The 18,598-nt window shown below is 43.4% G+C and overlaps 3 protein-coding genes across 7 annotated transcripts in view; 1 reads left to right on the top strand and 2 right to left on the bottom strand.

Annotated features, from left to right (window-relative positions):
- LOC6616395 overlaps positions 1–2,576 on the top strand; it is a 55,785-nt gene extending 53,209 nt beyond the window's left edge. The window contains exon 8 of the mRNA XM_032719475.1: positions 34–2,576. Coding sequence (XP_032575366.1) covers positions 34–1,968 — 1,935 coding nt within the window. The 3' untranslated portion in view covers positions 1,969–2,576. The remainder of the gene's footprint in view (positions 1–33) is intronic.
- Positions 2,577–2,706: 130 nt separating this feature from the next.
- LOC6616394 (IQ motif and SEC7 domain-containing protein 1) overlaps positions 2,707–18,598 on the bottom strand; it is a 41,057-nt gene continuing 25,165 nt past the window's right edge. For 2 of the 5 annotated variants that reach the window (XM_032719471.1, XM_032719473.1), the window contains exons 2-6: positions 8,842–9,393; positions 7,096–7,538; positions 4,991–6,291; positions 4,092–4,929; positions 2,707–3,928 (exon numbers count right to left, since the gene is read on the bottom strand). In XM_032719471.1, coding sequence (XP_032575362.1) covers positions 3,474–3,928; positions 4,092–4,929; positions 4,991–6,291; positions 7,096–7,538; positions 8,842–9,393 — 3,589 coding nt within the window. In that variant the 3' untranslated portion in view covers positions 2,707–3,473. Of the gene's footprint in view, positions 3,929–4,091; positions 4,930–4,990; positions 6,292–7,095; positions 7,539–8,841; positions 9,394–9,834; positions 10,031–13,516; positions 14,353–18,598 lie in introns of those variants that run through there. The other 3 variants (XM_032719472.1, XM_002040718.2, XM_032719474.1) reach the window with 3 other exon arrangements.
- LOC116801237 lies at positions 11,834–12,235 on the bottom strand. Its single transcript, XM_032719477.1, has one exon. It carries the CDS (start codon positions 12,136–12,138, stop codon positions 11,890–11,892), a length of 249 nt encoding a protein of 82 aa, XP_032575368.1. The 5' UTR covers positions 12,139–12,235; the 3' UTR covers positions 11,834–11,889.

Below are 18,598 nucleotides of genomic sequence, written 5' to 3'. Positions count from 1 at the left end.
AATACTAAACCCTTTCTTGTTTTCCATCCACAGGACATGCCCGTTGCCCACACGCTGTCCAACTCGACGTTCTACGACGGCTCTGAGCTGAGCCAGCGCTCCTCCACTTTGCCCCGTCGCCATCGACGCCACATGTCCAGCGAATCGACGTTTCTGATTTCCTCCAGGGACTGCTCGCCCATCCGCCGCCGATCGCCGGTGTACTGCAGCAGTTCGCTACCTCGTTCCACGCAGTCGATTCCGGCCACCACGGCCAAGACAAATCACTCGTCGCGCTTGAGTCATGGTCACGGAGGATCTGTGACGCCAACGCCGCCAAAGACGGCACAGAAGTCGGTGATTGGGAAGCACATCTTCGAGAGCTCGCCATCGCGATCCGCCACGTTAAAAGCGACGGCGGCCAAGCGCCACACGGACGGACTGATCATCAACAGCTGCCTGGACAACAAGGCCACGTACCGGAGCCTGCAAAGCAGTGGTCCCTCGAGCCTAGAGTCCTGCAAGACTACCTCGATGCTCGCCAGCGGTCCATCGAGTATTGACAGCGGCAAGGTGTCCTTTAGCCAAAAGACCAGCGGCCACTCTAGTCTGGACTCGCAGTGCTCCACCAATACGGCGGTGATAGCACCACCATCGAGCAGTAACAATGGGAGTTCTCGTTCGATTCTCCTGCTAAACGGTTCTCCACGAGGAACACCACGTCACCAGGCCATAAGAGCACGAGTGGCCGAAGCACAGGCGCAAAGACAAAGAGCCAGTACGCCCAGTCGCATCATGGAGAAAATCTATCCGGCGGGTGGAAGCAATGGTGTTCCCACCTCCAACAGCAATAACTCCATTACCCTACAGGTTACCACCTCGAATGGGAATCAAAGCATACCCAGCACCAAGATCTTTGTCCAAAACTCACCGGTAAGGAGTGTTATAACCCTGGAGAACGGCAAGATGCTGGAGAACTCCAATGTATTCATCATCAACAATGAGACGATGACTAACGAGAAGGGAGAGATCATCAAGAAAACCCTTTCCAAGCAGACTTCCGCTGCCCCAGCAGCCACATCCACGCCTGTTAAGCCGGAAACTGTTTCCGAGCAGCCACTCAGTGAAACGGAGGCCAACTCGGAGACCTGCGACTCCATATCCTTCATCAGTGAGTGTTCTCCGGAGAGCACGTGTGCTGTTGAACCGGAGACCCCTGTTTATGATGGAGGAAAGTACGCGAAGAACACCAATAACGATGCCACCATGAACAACAGTCGGAAACTGTGCCTCCAACTGGCCAATGGCATTGCGTACAAGAACAACGTGCTGAAGAATGAATCCCAACCAAATTCGCCCAGTGCGGATGCTCCCCTTAAAATGGCAGCACTAGCCAAGCAGGATTTTGAGATTGCCGGCTCGGTGGGCAACCTGCATTTTTACGAGAAGAGTTCGAAGGATGTGGGTGCCTCACAGAGCAACAACATGATGATGAACAGTAGTACCGACCTCAAGAATCTGTGCTATGAGTCCGTGTGCCAGCTGCAGAAGTGCTCTATGAATGGCGATGAACTGGCGCTGGCCCATTTGCTACACAAGTCAAGCAATCCACTGGGTAGTGAGCCCAATTTGGCTCTGAAAGATCTGGCGAATGATAAGTCCATTGATAAGGAAGCCATCGACAGACGACTCAGCTTGACCAAGGAATCTTTGGAGCAAGGAATGGGTAGCGTGCTGGCCAACGGCGGCGAAGAGCTATATAACTTTCCCAGTCTGACCGACTTGTCCTTCAACTTTACGTCCTTGGCGGCGAGAAAGATCCTTCAGGGTGTGAGCCTCAACAGCATCGACACCCTGGTGGAACTCAACATGGCAGCAGCGGCGGCGGCGGCAGCGGTGGCAAATAACGCGCAGGAGAAGCAGCAGAACAACCAGCCAGCGACGGCAGGACCAACTGCATCCGTGTGCACCGACTTCGGAATGGTGTAGGCCAGAGAAAAGGCATCACCTCCGCCCCAACAGAGATCATCGCTGTGGGTTTTCCGGAGCTTATTAGCCTCTTAGCTTAATCAAACGACAAGATCTTAGGGTCTAGATAGGAGTTGTATACGCTCCGCATTTGGCAAACCATTTTGTGTAATTTATTACAATTTGATTTCCCCATTCGACGATAGCAGCAATTTGTATGTATCTTTCTTTAGGGTTTTTTCGGAAGCAAACTTTAATTTACAGTGCCAAAATACGTTTAGATTAATTTTAATGCTTATTATTTCATATGCCAGTTCGTAATTCGCTTTCTACCAGAGAGACACCGCCAAGCGGCTTCTGTTTAAGCAATCCGATTTATGTAAAAATCCACACAACCACTATGTTATCCTTACTTTTGTGTACATTATTCATAATAATTGTTTATTAACAACGCCCAAAATGCAATCCTATCTATACAGACGCGAACCGCAAGAGAACAGAGATGTACTACGAACATAGAAGTTAGCACTAAAACAGAAATACAATAATTTTGTACAAGGCCTTAATTAGTAAAGTCAGCAATAATACAAAATAAGTTGAATCACTAATAAAAACGATATAAAAATAAATCTATAAATTCGTGATATTTTATTGGGGGTTTCATAAATTCCTATCAAATTACTATTGAAATTAAATAACTGAAAATAATTCGTCTCCGCTTATTTAAATTCCCAGCAAATAATTAAAAACGATCAACTGATCATTGGTATTATTTCTTTTCATTTATTGAAATTTTTAAGTCTTTTGCTTTATCATATACATATCGTTTTGTTTTCATATACTTCGTGTTTGTTATACTCGTATTTAATATTTTAGGTTTTGGGTAGTTTTGGCTCTATAAATATGAATAATTATAGCTAAATGCTTTTAAATTAATATTCAGGGTATATACACACACACGCGGTATACACGAACTTCACTTTTTAATTACACAGAGAAAATGTAGGATAAACAAAATATATAATATACATAGCGCGCACTTAACGGGATATAGTTATTCGTATATGCTAATGAAACTACTTTCGCCAATCGCTTTTGTAATTCGTAAAGGGGTAGATCAAAACGGGTATGGGCATAGAAGGTTGCCCAGAAGTAAATTGGTGTTTCAAGTGTCTGGAGAGGATTAGAGTTATACAATAATACATATGCATATTTAGAGAATAATTTTCATAGATTGTGGGTGGTATTATAGTATGCTGATGTATATACAAGTAGTTTTAGAAACTTATTTTAGTGTGTAGATAGAGTAAAACAGACAAATGTTTATTTTATTTACATTAATTTTAGCAGAGAACGAAGGAACATTAAGAATTCACTATATACTCGTACGCTGTGTGTGGGTTAGGTGTTGAAGAAAATGGCGTTCGGGTCGTTTCGATTCGGATTATACAGATATTTCATTCAATATGCTATATATATTTTATAATTATCGCTTTTCTCAATAACTAAAATGTACAATAGATGACTTAGACCTCCGTCGACCGTCCGTTCTCATCCGTCCGCGAAGCCTTTCGCTCCCGTCCCGGTATTCGGCCAGTAAGCGGCTGCGCCTGCGCCTGAGCCTGGGCTTGAGCTTGGGCCTGAGCTTGGGCTTGAGCCTGTGCCTGAGCTTGCATTTGTGCCTGCTGCTGGAGCATTTGCTGTTGCTGCAACATGTAAGCGGCCTGTGACTGCTGCACAAAGTTGGCATGGGTATACGCCTGCATTCCCGGAGCTGCATACACATTGCTGGGCGTGGCAATCGCCGCCGTTGGCGGCATGTTAAATCGCATCTTGGCTGCTGCAGCTGCATTTGCTGCGGCCGCAATGGCAGCGGCATTTTCCCTCGAAGCGCTGGAGGTTGTAGTGGACTGGAACGAGATGCTCATGCCGCTGTCCAGGGAGCCAACGCTGCCACGACGTTGAGGTTTCTCATTGCCAACTGGAAGGTGATACAAAAACCAGTCAGTAAAGTCTACATATTCTTTAATCTACTTAGCAAATACTTAAGCAACTACAAAACAATACATGCTTTTAACTAATTAAAAATCACATTTGAACTTAAGCTCTAAGCGTTTTTGCTACATATAATGAGGTAAACTCACACTGCTCGTGCATATCGAGAAGGCTGTTGCTCAGCGCACTGCGCTTCAGCTGCTGCGAGTTATCGGCGGAGTTTGGAGCCTGCTCGCCAGATGCTTGGGATCCTGGCTGATACGGGCATGGGCAGACCTCCACATCGGCCACGCCACTGTCACGATTCTCCGCATTGCCAGGTGCTCGATTGCGCGCCGACTTCTGGCGCTCCAGTTCGGCCTCAATGCGCAGCGACTCCATCTCGTCCATCTCGCTAATGGACTCTTTAAGATCCTCGGCAAACTTGCAGCGATCGTGTTCGTTGCGGGCGTTGAAGGTGATCAAGATCTTGCCATCCACCTTCTGGGAGAGCTGAATGCAAAACGGATAGTTGGGCATGTCCAGCAGGGTGACAACGGTGCCGCATAGCGGGAAACTGTTGCGGAATGTGTACGTCACGGAGGTCTTCTTTTTGCTAAATATTTTGGTAATGACCAGCAGATCGTTGAACAGGAACACCTCGCGCTGATGCACACCAGGTCGCTCCTTCTTGTTCACGTCAGGAATCTCGTACAGTCGGCAATAGCAAACAAGACGCCGATGGGGCAGCGCTAGATTTGGTTTCTTGCCCACAATAGTGGCCTGGACCTTCATCACTTGAGTGACATGGTCGCTACCAGGCTTAAATTCGTCGGACTTGACACGGTCATAGATGCCCATCAGCATGTCCTTGTCGATGTCGTGACAGTCGTCGATGCCGCGCAGATTTTTTATAAAGTCCTCGACGCGCATGCGACGTTCTGGCTTTAGATTGGGTGTGTGCAGATCCGTGTTCAGCATGATGATGGCAAAAGCCAGGACGAAGATCTTTAAAATAATAAAACATAAATTAGATATCGTAATAAATTAGACTAGCTGACAGACTTACCGTATCGGATGATCTCAGTCGCCCGACAATGTCCGCATTGCATTCACAGTAGCGCTGTGAGAAGATCTCCATGAGGCGCTCAATCTTTTGTGCCTCTCCAGGCATGCGGAAATAGGCCTGGAACTTTCGCAAAGCCACATCCACTTGCCGGCCGGACAGGTCCAACTCCATGGCAAAGCAACTGAGCACGGCCATGTTAAACTGGTTCTGCAAATTTCCCAGATACTCGCCGATCATTTGCCGGGACAAACCCTTACGGGTGATGAGGAAACGAGCAACGCCCTGTGGTGTATTCTCAAGGAATCCCCGCCTGATCAGATAGGTGATGCCCTTCTCTGGCTTCTTGTTAAACAGATTGAGTCCAACGCGATACTGACGCTTGCGTATAGTCTCCGACATCTTGTAGTTTTGTGCCACTCCGGCAGCTGCAGCTGCCGCCTGCAATTGCTGCTGCTCGTGTTGCTGCTGCTCATGCTGCTCATACTGGGCGGCACTCGTATGCGAGGAGATGGCATGGTCATCAGCTGGTGGCATTCCTCCTGCCGCTGTAGCTGCTGCAACGGCAGCCTGCATTTGAGCGGCATAAACACCTGCTCCGCCAGCCACTCCAACTCCTCCACCAGAAACCGCACCCGCTGAATCCGCGGAGTGCGTGGAGAACTGCTGGGAACTATTTAGGGCTGTTCCTCGTTTCCATGTATGTGGTGAGTTACTGCGATCCGAACCCAAATCGCTGTTTAGGTTGCGCTCCGCTGAGGTAACACTCGAATCCGATCCGGAACTCTGCACGGAGGTCAGACTGCCGTTCTCGGCGGTTTTGCACAGGCCATTGGTCCTCAGCAGCGAGGGAGGTGGCGGTGTCTGGCGCTGCAGCAAAAGAAGCTGTGTCTGCTGTTGTGCCGTAATGGAGCTGGTGCGTTTGGGCACCTCTGGAGGCACCTTCTTGCTGCTGCCGCTCCCGCTGCCTCCGCTGCCGCTCCCTGTGCTGCCACTGCAACTGGGCGTGGGCGTGGTGCTGCCGCCCTTGGGTCGCATATAGATCTGGGCCGCCGAATAGTAGGGCGTGTGCGGGGAGTGGCTGCTCGTGTTAACCCACGAGGCATTTAGCGAGGTGTCCGCCGAACTGGCATAGTTCAAGTCGTGCGGTGATCCATGGTAACTAGTGTAGTAAGCAGCTCCTTGGTGCAGTGCCTGGGCATTATAATAATGTGGCTCTGCCGCGTGCAGCAGATTAACATGTGGATGCGAGGCCAGAGCCGATGTGCTGACTGTCGAGCTCGATATGGAGGCGGGAGAGGCTCCTGTAGATTGGAAAAAGTTAGTTAAATGTTTACAAAAGTATTAACATTTTGAGCCCTCTGGATAATAGTGTTATAAAACCACTAACTCTAATGATATTATTTCTAAACTGCTTGTTTAAAGTACTCTCCACGAGTAATTTTAAAACCCTTTATTTGTGATCTCAATTCAAAAATAAGTTAATCATGATTGCTTTGATAAGATCAAACAACATTCTTTTGATTATAAACAAAAGAACCTAACATATCTAGTTCACTTTAAGAAAACAAAGTTAAGACGCAATTATTGTTTAAACGTGGCCTATTAAGATATTGTTTTTTATGAATATTGTAAATGTGCAATATAAGATGTACTTGTTTAAATTACACATTTTGTTTACAGTTAAATTTACATTAAACAAATTGCATGTGTCAGTATGTTAATTAAAAGTTAACCTTGTGAGATTTTTTGAGATCATTAAACTTGTACTTATTTTGATGTTACCACCAAGGGTCACCCGAAACAGATAATGAAAACCAATAACACAAAGAAATTTCGGGGAAATTATTAAGTATTCTTGGTTCCCTTTAAAACGAAATAAAAAGCCATTTAACGTTTCATGCGAAATGGTTGCTGGATTTAAGTAATATATCTTTTTACAATCTTGAGGATTAAAATGAAAAATTTAACACAATACGTATGAAGCCTTAGGTCTAACACCCACATAATCTTTGAGCAAATCAAGTTGGAATTTAAAGCCTTAGCTGATGCAATTTTCGTCACACTATTTGCTATCCAGGTGGCAGACGTCCCTTATCTTTACTCACCTGACTGACTACGCGGTATGGGACTGCAGTCCAGCTGACGTCGCTCCCGCATGGAAAGCGATCGCGTAGGTGGCGTCCGGGATAAGCCCGGAGAAGCTGCTCCCGCCGGACCCGCCATGATGGTGACACGTGGCTGCTGCTGCTGCTGCGCCTGTTGTTGCTGTTGCTGCTCGGTGAGCTGAGATTCCGTGGCACTTCCGTAGGCTGACGAGGAGGAGGCACCCTCCTCCGCCAATCCAAGACTGCTGGACGTGACCACCATCCGCCGGCTTAGACGCTTCTCGGCTTTGGCCATCGCCGTGATCGAGGCGAACTTCTTGACCATCATGTAGTGACGGAAGGCGCGCTGAATAGTGACCGCTGCGTTGCGGGCTCGCACTCCGCCGTACTTGCGCTCCAGCAGCTCGATCTGTTTCTCGAGCAGATCTTGTGAGAGTTCGTAGCTATTGGGGGGAGATCAGAAAAGATTTATCCGATAAGTATTTGGAGGCATCCGGTGTGTGAAAATGGAAGGTGCGATGTGTGCTTGGTTGGCTGGAAATTTGCAAATAACTGACAAAAGTCTACGCCGGAGACCGAATGTTTTGTTGCCCGCCCGATAAGATAGCGCGCGAGTATCTTTGAAATACAATTCTCTCCGGCGTCGTCGCTGTCGCCCCTCTGGGCTATCGACCTGATTAACATTCGCCTCTCGAGAGGCGGCAATAATATTGCTTATTGCTGTGTGCCTCGTGCCCCAAGCAAACGTTTCTTTCGATCGATAAATTACTCATCATGCCGCTATAAAGATACATTTGAAAACATATTCTGGGACATTCCCTGAATTGCAAACTATCGAGCAACTACAGCTGCATAGCGACCTGCCCATGGCCAAGATCAAAAGATGCACTGCAGTAGCACAAATATTTGCATAGAAGTCGCTATCTCGGCGGCGTCTAATCTAAGATATCCAATTATGACTTTTCCAGTTCTCAACGAGCGGACAAAGTTCAAACTCATTCAGCTGACGAATGGTCAATCCCCCGGAGGCACACTTTTACTTTTTACAGATAACTAGATAATTATATAAGCAGACGAGCTTCTGTTGCCAACCCTCAGCTTGATGGATTGTTTACACAAAAATTGTGAAATGGTTTAATTCTGCAATTAATGCCCAAACAAATAATAAACTGTCACTTTTAAAGGGAGTACAAATTAGTAAAATTTAAACGCTTAAAAAACCAAATTAGCATGCCGTTCGTTTTTTGTATGTATACAGTACACATTCTCAAGATAATGAATTTTTAATCATGGCAAATATTTTATAGCTGATTGGCAACCAGACTGTGAATAAGCTCAGGCCATGAATAGTTTATGGCTGATTTTCTGCTCATATCTCTGAAAACTGATAAGTGCACATCTGTGATTTAATAAATTTAATTGATTTCAGTTATTAAACTTAGCCACTTTCTAGAACAAGATAAGTCAATATTACGTATATTCACATCTATAAATAAAGTTCTCTAGATTTCACTTATCTAATGATAGTCCTAAAGGTATACTATAATAGTCCGTTACCGATTTAAAAAGCCACCTGTTTATCATTTGATAAAGTAGTATTTGAAAAACCTCCTGATTGTACATTTCGATAAGAAACGATTCCCGGAAATTTCCTTTGGCGCCTGGAAATATTTACTTTCTGACGGCGCATAATTCCCAGCTGCATCCACCCCAAGCTATCAACATCCCCCAAAAGAAAGTACTTACGCCGACTGAGCTCGCGTTCGCTTGAGGACATCTCCGCCGTTTCGGATGGAGTTCTTCTTGTGCATATTCTGTTGCTGCTGCTGCTGTTGCTGGTGCTGCATGATCACGCTGGTGGCTCCAGATCCCAGGCCAGTTCCCACACCACTGCCGGCGATGACCACCGCCCCACCGTGATGGTGGGCATGATGCCCGTGGCCGTGGAGCATGTGATGGTGATGATACTGGCCACCACCCGTCGCCGTGACCTGCATGTAGTGACCTGCGCCGGTCTGATGCAAGTGCTGCTGCTGCTGGAGGTGCTGTTGTTGCTGCTGCTGATGGCACGTGGGATACTGCTGGATTTGGTAGACCATCTGGGGATGCTGTTGCGCAGGGTAGTTGATGGCGGCTGAGGAGCTGTGGGCGCCGGGGGCGTAGTGATTCTGCAGGTAAACATAGCCACCAACACTGCCGCTATCTGTGCAGGTGGAGGCGTTGGCTGATCCTGGCTGTTGCGCTCCAGCCAGCTCATACTGGGTGGAACCACTTCGCTCCAGGCTCTTCTGGGGAAAGCTGCAAGTGGAAAAACGAGGGGTCTGGTTAGAACACTACTTGCATTGGAATTTCGAATACAACTAATAGCAGTCCGTTTAAATAATTGCTTTATCAAGATTTCGCTATCAAAATTGATAAGCAAACATTTAAAGCACAAGTGTGGCTTTTGAGTCAAGAGTAATTGCTGTTTAATTTAGACATTACGCTATTATTTCGTTTAGGTATACACACATGGAATACATAAAACACTTGGTTCAAACTGTATAATAAATATATGTCAAATATATATAAATTACACACTAAACTTTTGAAATCCATGAAATTGAAAATAAGAATGAAGAAATTTTTGAATCTCTAAGGAATTTCCAGTTTTGATAAATAAACCAAGCCTTAGTTTTTGTTTATCTAAGTAGGCGATAAGAGAACTTTCGTTTTCTGGGTCAGGCCATGGGTTCCTACCTTTCGCCAATTATAAAACCCGATATGCAAATGATCATGGTGAAGAAAATATCACAAAGCGTTCAAGATTTATGCACTAGGCGGTGGTGTGGTCTTCCAACAGACACATTGTGGCACAGTTGTGGGCTGGGAGAATCACAAGATCGCCGCTAGGCTAGATCATTAATTAATACGCGACCCGCGATCGCTTAACAATGATATTCAAATTAAATTTCGGTCGTTCGGTCAGAGGAAGCACTCAGAAAACTAAATCCCGGCGGATATATAGATTGTATGTGAAGTGTGTGGGCCAGGGTGACGTCCGATCGCGGCGATGCTCGCGTTTGAACTAAACCGAGCATTCGACGACCGCTCGACAAGGTGATCGACGATCCACCAAGGTAGAGGAAGAAGCTAACTGCGCAAGCGTGTCGGCAGCGATACTTCTTTGTATATCTGTCTCGCACTCTCTGCCCATCTCACTTCCTCCAGAAACGTGTTTCGCATGGCTCATTAAATGTGTGTGCGTGTGCGTGATCATCCTACACACGTATACGCCGAATCCCACACAAAATGCATCTGTTTTGTGTTGCCCTCGTCGGGTTACCCAAAAAGAACAATTGTACTACCCCTAACTCAAAGAATAGAAATCCTAAGCGTAAAAGGATCCATTATCGAAAAGAGACAGCGAAACAGGTAGAGCAAGAGGAAGAGAGACAGCACCGACATATGTTGTAAGGAAAGTGAAGGAAATGATTAGCCCACGATGACAAACTTATTGATCGGCACAGGGATTCTCAATGCTATTGGATTGAAGCAACAGTTGGGGAAATAGTAAAGGAGCAGTGATTTCTGAAGGATGTAGAAATTATGAGGGATGGATTGCAGAAAATCAATAGAAATCCATAGAAATTACTAGAGTTTGAAGTGATGGTAATAAATCAGAGGTATATAGTAAATCGGGCAATCTCTTGAATTCCGAAGGTACCCCCAATACATACATTCGATTTGAATCTTGTTTTTCAGATTTAAGCAAATTCGTTATGCCTGAAAATCATTTTTGAAATACCTTACATTATTTCCACAACATGATGCCACTAAACCTTAATCTCCCTTTAATGTATTCACCTCAACACTATATTGATTTTCCCTTAGCTTGGAAATCGTAATTCGATTTGCTCGAAAATCCCAGAAAATTCATTATCTACGTATGCAATACGAATGACTACCAGAAATCTTCTCGCAGCGGGACCAGCCCAGAAGATCGATATTAAAAAGTTCGAGGGCAGCTGCATATTTGCACCTATAGTCGAGAGCTGGACAAAAACAGGATCAGCAGGAAAGCCGAAGGATAACGAAAACACAAAATTGAAAGGGGCATCCTTTTTGCTGCCTATCTCTTCCACACTCTTTTCGCCAGTTTTCCAGCTGCACCTGGCGTGGCTTTGCATGGGTTTCTTTGGGATATATATACATATACATTTTTTTTCAATTCCTGAAAGGACAAAAACGGCAGGTAGTTTTGCCTGCCGAACTGGCCTGTTATTGTAGCCACTTCTCCTTCCTCGCAACCCTCTGATTTTTTAAGAGTCCTGCTTTCGAGAAGGAAAAACATCTGCCACACGTCGCCCTAATTGTTTGCCGTTGCACGTTGCACATGTTGGAGCTAAATTTTCAAGACTGCCCGTCTGTTTGACCAGCCCAGAAAGTATCTGTGTTCTGCCTGCATATCTGAGTATCTCGCACATCGTAGCTCGTATCTTGTATGTCAGCTGACGCTCGCGAGCCAAAACTGCACCGGACTTCCTCCTGTTTGCGTATGCAACAAGTGTCCAAATCGGTTGACGTGACCCAACCGCCGATGGCCTACTCGGCGTAATTATTATTGATTTTACATTAGATTTCTCGGGTTCGTTTATGTGCATTTTGAAAGGGGCTTAACGTTTATGGAGTGTGCCACAAGCGGGCCAGACACTTTGGGGTTGGGGTCTTGAGACTAGGAAAACTACAAACAGACCGCTGCTGCGCCGCATTCAATGTATTTCCATGAATATCAACATCAATATCAAAAGCTTATTAGGCACTCGAATCCCGGATTCGTCGCCGGACTTCTCCCCTCACTGGATCCCCGCGCGTTCGATTGGCTTCCAATTGAAAACGATCCCTCTCGTTCGGCGAACCCTTGCTTTGAAGTAGGAAGGCCAGTGGAACACCCAGGATCATCAGGACGACGATGGCGTAGATGATAAAGAAATACTTCAGATCGAAGGTGGTGAGCTGTTCAACCTTCTGAAGATTGTGCAGCGCAAGTAGTTCCATGGTCATCCTTTTTTTTTAATTTTTTAGTCAATGATGCCAGGTGACGGCCAAAAATTTATACAAAATTTAGACAAAAATAACTAAAATTTGACTGGAAAATTACGGATAAAATGTTTTTGGTAGTTTCGTTTTTAAAAGCTTTTTCGTATTTTTTTTCGTATCATAGATATATTTTATTTTGTTTTTTATATTGGTGTAAGTTAAAGTCATTTTACGTGTGGATCGCATGCTTTCTACATGATTTTCTGTACATTATATGTTAAGCCCATAAATATGCAACAGTTTCTGCTTGGAATCCTAGCTTCCACATGAATTCACAGTCCATATTAGACAAGTTTCAAGCCAAATACGTTTGTTATTTCAGAACATTTTTTTTCCACGGTACATTTGTATATATTATAATTAAGGAACAGTATCCATAATATTATCTTTTAAGGTTAAATTCAGAAGGAACTGAACGAAGGAACTTGTGACTTTAAGATTAATGAATAATAAATGTCTCTCTCTCCGCTTTGGAATAAAGCGCGAGATGATGGATGAAAAAAAAACATTTTTGTTTGAATATTTACACTCGACTGGCACCAATAGCCCCGCCATAATATTTAATCGAATTACATTTCCTTCGAGGAATCCAATAAAATCAAAGTCTTGAAAATCCAGTAATAAATATTTACAGTACACTCCGATACCGTGCATATTAATAAATAATTGAGCGGGTTTATCTCGACCGATACTCGCTGACTGGGCCAAGAATAGTCAGCCCATAAAACAGCAGCAGACCCAAGAACAATTGGAGGTCCCATAAAGATAAGGGATAATAACAAACGGGCGCGATAAGCATACCTACCACTTGGAACAAATATTTGAATTCGAAAGTTAAGTATTTGTCAGGAAACGGATTACGCAGAATTCGATTAACAAGAAGCTTAGTTTTGAAAACAAAATAAATGTATCGTACGATTTAGTTTGTTATTATATAATATGCATCAAAATGCACAACTCCGTCTGTCAAAATTTCAAAATAAATATAACATAAACATAAAAACATTTGATATTCATCTCAAATAGATAGACTTGGATGAACAAGTAAAAGACAAACGAAATACATATTATATTTTTGCAAGTCCCACTTGATCACATTAAAATATTCGAATGGTGATAGCAATAAACCCTTTTACATATCTTTGGACATGTATGGTGGGATTAACATTTTTAATTTGCTTTACACATTTTTAATGAACGCATCAAGTTTGCTAACAAAATTTGACCTATATTTATTATCCCAGAATTTAAATATACCTTTCATCGATTTTTTTTTAAGTGTCTGCCCATCTGGTGCGAAATCCCCATGTGGATGGGTTGGATGGAATCGCCCATAGCTTACCTGACGGCCGTCACATGGTGCGAGGTGTGCGTCTGGGTCTCCTTGTGCCGGGTGGACAGACTGACCACGGTGACGTGCCGCGTTGCGGTGCGCACCACCCGACGCACCCGGCTCCTGCCATCGCCCACAACCACCACAATTGGTGGTGGCCTCTTTTCGCTGTCGCTGCAATATTGCAGGAAGGACTCACTGCCGCCCAGATCCGAGTTGCTCGAGTGGAGCGGGTGGTGGTGGTGGTGTCCTTGCGAGCGGGACGAGGACGTGTTGGAGTGGGAGGAGGACAGGGGCGCCGGCACGGGCAGCTGTTGGTGGCGGGATTTGTGGTTGTCACACCTGGACATTGTGGTTTGTGGTATTCTTCATGCGATTCGGGGGGTGAAAGGGGGCAACGGCTCTTACTTTCGCCTTCACCGTCGTCATGCAATTGTGTTTTTTATTATTGTTATTACTATTGGAATTTCCCCTTTGTGTTCGCTTTTTGGTTGGTTACTTTCGGTTATTCATTTGCAAATTGATTTGTTTTCTTGTCGTTTCGTTGTGTTGTTGATTGCGTTTATTAATTTATTTACGAGCGGCTGCGCATCATTCTTTGCCATTTTATCTTTGGTTTAGTTTTGGAATTCCAAGTGTCGCGTTGCGCGGCTACATTCTTTTTGTTAATTACTTCTATTTCGGTCACAATTCAAAGTCAGCGTTTTAGCCTAAGATAAAGCATTTTGTTCGATAATATTTGCAATTTGTTCACCGTGACACTTCCGTTAGCCAAAAACCACATTTGTTGTTCACGTATTGCGTATACGCCCCGTAAAGAGCGAGCGTTTCGAAACGTCAACGATTGAGAATGCCCTTCAAAAAGCGCGCTTGTCATAAAAACAATTCATAGAACACGCTTTAAGACTGGCAATTGTCGGGGTTAGAAAGCCAGTATGACAATATATGTACGACAGTATGAGCAAGAGAGAGCGCCAGAGAATTCACAGATCACTTAGAACAATAAGTTTCACGGGAAACTTACCGACTATTGTATACCCCAGAATCGTTGTATAAACTCTATACCATTTTCGTAGTTTGTGTCTTTACGTTAAGCTTCATTCAACTGCATTGATTCACCTTTTGTACATGAATCACACGTCAAATAAGGATAGTTATGGAATTAATTAAGTTGACATATATGGGCTGTCGCAGATTTCAGTTAGATGTCAAAATATTTTAATTGGAACGAATTTCAAATTCCAACTGAGTCAGCAGTTACTTAATTTGAGCATTTCGTTAATCGCAATCATTAAATAACCACGCTATGTTTGATGCATCAATCTGTGTCTTAAACATCCATATTATGCCCCACTTTTAGAAGTAGTATTTGAATCTGCTGCAAGGCATCATACCCCACTTTCAGAGGGTGGCGACGAATGATACTATGAAAAACAGAACCGTATTTGTTTATTAAAGTCCCAATGAGAGAGTCGCAGTTTACAGTCTGCAATCGCATTCAATCAACTTTGCGGCTGTTCTGCTTTTTGGGTCAACGTCGATTGCTGATCGTTGATCGTCGATCGCAAGTAAAAGTCGCCAGTTGTCAACTGCAGACTAGAAAAGAAAAGAAGGCTGAAAAAATGAGGAAAAAAGCGAAACAGCAGGCCGGAGAGAGTGGAAGTGGAAGCGGGCCCGGTGAATAAACAATATTCAAATTGAATATGTCAGACACGCAGACATCGGGCATAACAACATCGATTTGGCACCAAGCGCAGACAGTTGCACACACTCCGATATATTCCGATATATGCCGACATATTCCAGACACACTGAAGGCCTCGAAAACGTGCCTTGGGAAAGCGCACCTGGCAGTGGGCCCAAGTTAGTTAGACTCTCTCGGATCACCCACGATCCGATTAGCTGATTAGCAATCTAGTGACCTGATCCACTTTGCACACAAAGCCAAAGGCCGCGTGATCATAAATCATATGAGCTTTATGCGCGAAGTACGTGAGAATTCGCAATGAAAACAATGAATAGAAAGGGAAATACACGTATCAAAGAGCGTTGTGGTCCCAAGATCAAGATTTCTATATGGCTATAAATATGTATGTATGGAAATCTCCGGCCATAACCCCCACACTTTCTTCAGAGTGGATTTTTGTTTTTAATATTATATTAACATTTCGTCGTAGAGTTCAAGAACCTTTTTCGAGTCTCAAGAGCTCGAAAACGATCCCGAGACATCTCTGTTACAATTGTGACAACACTTGCCACTGTCTCTGGTTTTTGTGTTTCGTCATATGAAGTATACATACTCGTGTACATACGTACCATACACCATCCATAAGAACCGAACGAACCGAATGAATCGAGTAAAAAGCTGTTCAAACAAACGAATTTCGCTTAATCTCACGACTCGGGCCCAGCCTTGGAACAAGTCATGGAATTATTGGCCAAAACAAGTCGCCTACTGCCAATATGTGCACGGGTATAAACGCTTCAGGGGAGTTCTCAATCACAATCGCTTAGAATGCTGCTGCTGACGGGGCCCACTCACAAAATACAGAAACTACAACAAAATACAGATCCTAACCGCTCGAAAAGAACAACCTAATGCTAAAAGCTGAATATTTGTGTTATTTAGCAACTATTAGTGGTTGTGGCTTTTCTAGTTGTTTCTGCTGATGTGTTGTGCTGTGACTAGAACAGTTCCAACTTGTTTTCCCTTTTATTTTTCTTTTTTGTGTGTGTTTCGCTCGCTTCTTAGAAACTTTGTTTGTAATTGCAATTTTGTTGAACAAGTTTTTCGTTGTTTTAAAGTTTTTACGAAAATTGTGTTGGCTTTCTGGTTCACTTTAAATTACAGCGGTTGTTGCTTAATTGACAGATTAGGGGTAATTTACATTCAAAGAACTTGGTAGTAACGGCTGGATATCTGAATTCTGTTTCTGTAGTCAAAAACTAAATCACATTTATGACTTTATTATCCATGGTTGAGATTCTGATTATCTCAATATTGTATAATTTCTTAAGTTTAAAGCATTGCAATTGAATTTTCCATGAGAAAATAATAATTTTTTAGCTTGACACAAGTGTAATTGTTCTACTATTGATTAGTTTGTATAGATCGTAAGCGTTCTATTTAATCAATTTAGTTTGTTTTAATCTTGTAGATAAATAAAACCTAATAAAGAGTATTAAAAATGGTTTCCTGTCAAATTTGTATACCCTTTACTTGCAAAGTTCACTACATTTGTTGAAGAGTATGTATCATTCTAGTCGATCTGGCCATGTCCATACATACGCTGTGATCTCGGGAACTATAAAATCTTGAAAGTTACAAGTAAACATGCAAATCATAGTTTTAAAATGTGTTCCTTGCTCAGACTAGCGAAGTAATGGGTATCTAGTAGTCGAGGGTATCGATAAAAGAGTTCTCTCTCTTTTTTGGTTTATTGTCGCTATAAATTTTAATTGTATTCCAAAGTTGAGTTTTGGGAGCAATCACTGTGTAGTATATGCTACATGGACCGAGCTTTGGGGCTCTGTTGACTACATCTACATCTAAAGCTGCATCCGCTCTGGAGCACGACATCGACATCGGCCAAGATTGCTATAGGTTGCTACAGTTGCAGCTTTGTGGCAGATAGAGCTGCCTTTGTTTTACAGGTGTTCCACTGCACGAGCAGCAAAAGCAGCAGCGAGTGCAGGTGGGGGAAAAAACAACAGCGACGGCAGCCGCAAATCAAAGCTGTTTTCTTGCTTGTGTTGTATAATTATTTAATTTATAATTATTCGAAGTGCGCTCCGCTCTCGCTCTAAAACAAATACTGAGAATCAACTGAGGAGTTGGATGCATCGGAAAAAATATTATATATTTTCCTTAGGTAATATATTTATAAAGTAAAAAATGAATTTGACCATGATTAAGTACATGAAAATATGTACATTAGAGTATTATTTAACATTTTCGGAGTTTAAGATCCTAATATTAAAATGTTTTAATCATGAATGTTATAAAGGCTCAATCAAAATTAGATGATACTACCATGTAGAAATTGTTATTATATTTAAAAACTGTTTTTCTCGGTGTTTTAGGGATAGGTTAGGTGAAGTATCCGGGTTGGGGTGGGGTTTGCGGAAGTGGAGGAAGAGGGACAGCCCGTGCTCAATGCTTTTATTCACACTCGTGTCATTAGTAACGGCGCACGTAACAAAAAGCACGAATACACTCCCTCTCCTTCTCCGGCACCAGTCGCTCTCTATCTCGCTCTCTCAGTGTCTCCGTTTCTCTCCGAACGGAAGAGGAAATGGAAACACAATGTGCAACAAACATCGAATGCGGCGACGCAGCGTAATTGGGTGGCAAGCGATTATACAAGCCTGGCCGAAAGGCAACACAAAGAGCCAACAACTGCAGCCGAAAGAGCAAACGTCGCACAGAAAGCTCAAAACCAAAAGCAAAGTGATTCAAAAATCTAAAAGAAGCGAAAACGCACTGGAAAATGCATCACACTTTTTTTGTTAACGGGATAAGAGAGTGAGCAAAGAAAAGAGAGAGCTCAAAGACTTATTCAACATTTATTGAATCGGATCAACGGCTTTTGGCTTTCCAAGCTTTGTTTACCCCACTGAATCAGCTGATCTTGAAAATCAAGCGCCAGTGTTCAAAACGGGTTAAATCCTTTTAAAACTTTTTGTGAATTAAACTAAATGATACATTCCTATAACAAATGGTTCATACTTCATAGAAGAATTTCTTGCATCTCCAAACGCCATTTTCACTGTTCTTTAACAACTGCGATGTGAGCTCATAAGTTCTGAGTGCTTTTAAAATAGCTTTATGAACCATTTAAATCACTTGAAGTGCTTACGAGAGTTGCATTTTAAGTGCCAACAAAGGATTATTCAAAAGGTAAACCCCCTTACAACAAGCCTTATGCTGAATCAGTGATTCAGCGATTTTGGCGGTCAGCGTGGGCGGATTTTTCCAGGAATGCCTGCTTTTTTCGACTTTGAAAAACAACATGCCGAAAGCAAAGTGCTACGAATTCAATTACAAAATAATAGAAATTTCCAGTTGGATCCACACATGAAAATACAAAA

This window comes from Drosophila sechellia, chromosome 3L (genome assembly GCF_004382195.2).
Source record: "Drosophila sechellia strain sech25 chromosome 3L, ASM438219v1, whole genome shotgun sequence".
NCBI classification, from domain to species: domain Eukaryota; kingdom Metazoa; phylum Arthropoda; class Insecta; order Diptera; family Drosophilidae; genus Drosophila; species Drosophila sechellia.
The sequence above is the reverse complement of the archived record's forward strand: the minus strand, read 5'-3'. Positions and strand labels throughout refer to the sequence as shown.

Bases quoted from the DNA above. Each gene is read 5' to 3' on its own strand.
- LOC116801237 (XM_032719477.1), bottom strand. From the start codon at position 12,138: ATGACCATGGAACTACTTGCGCTGCACAATCTTCAGAAGGTTGAACAG.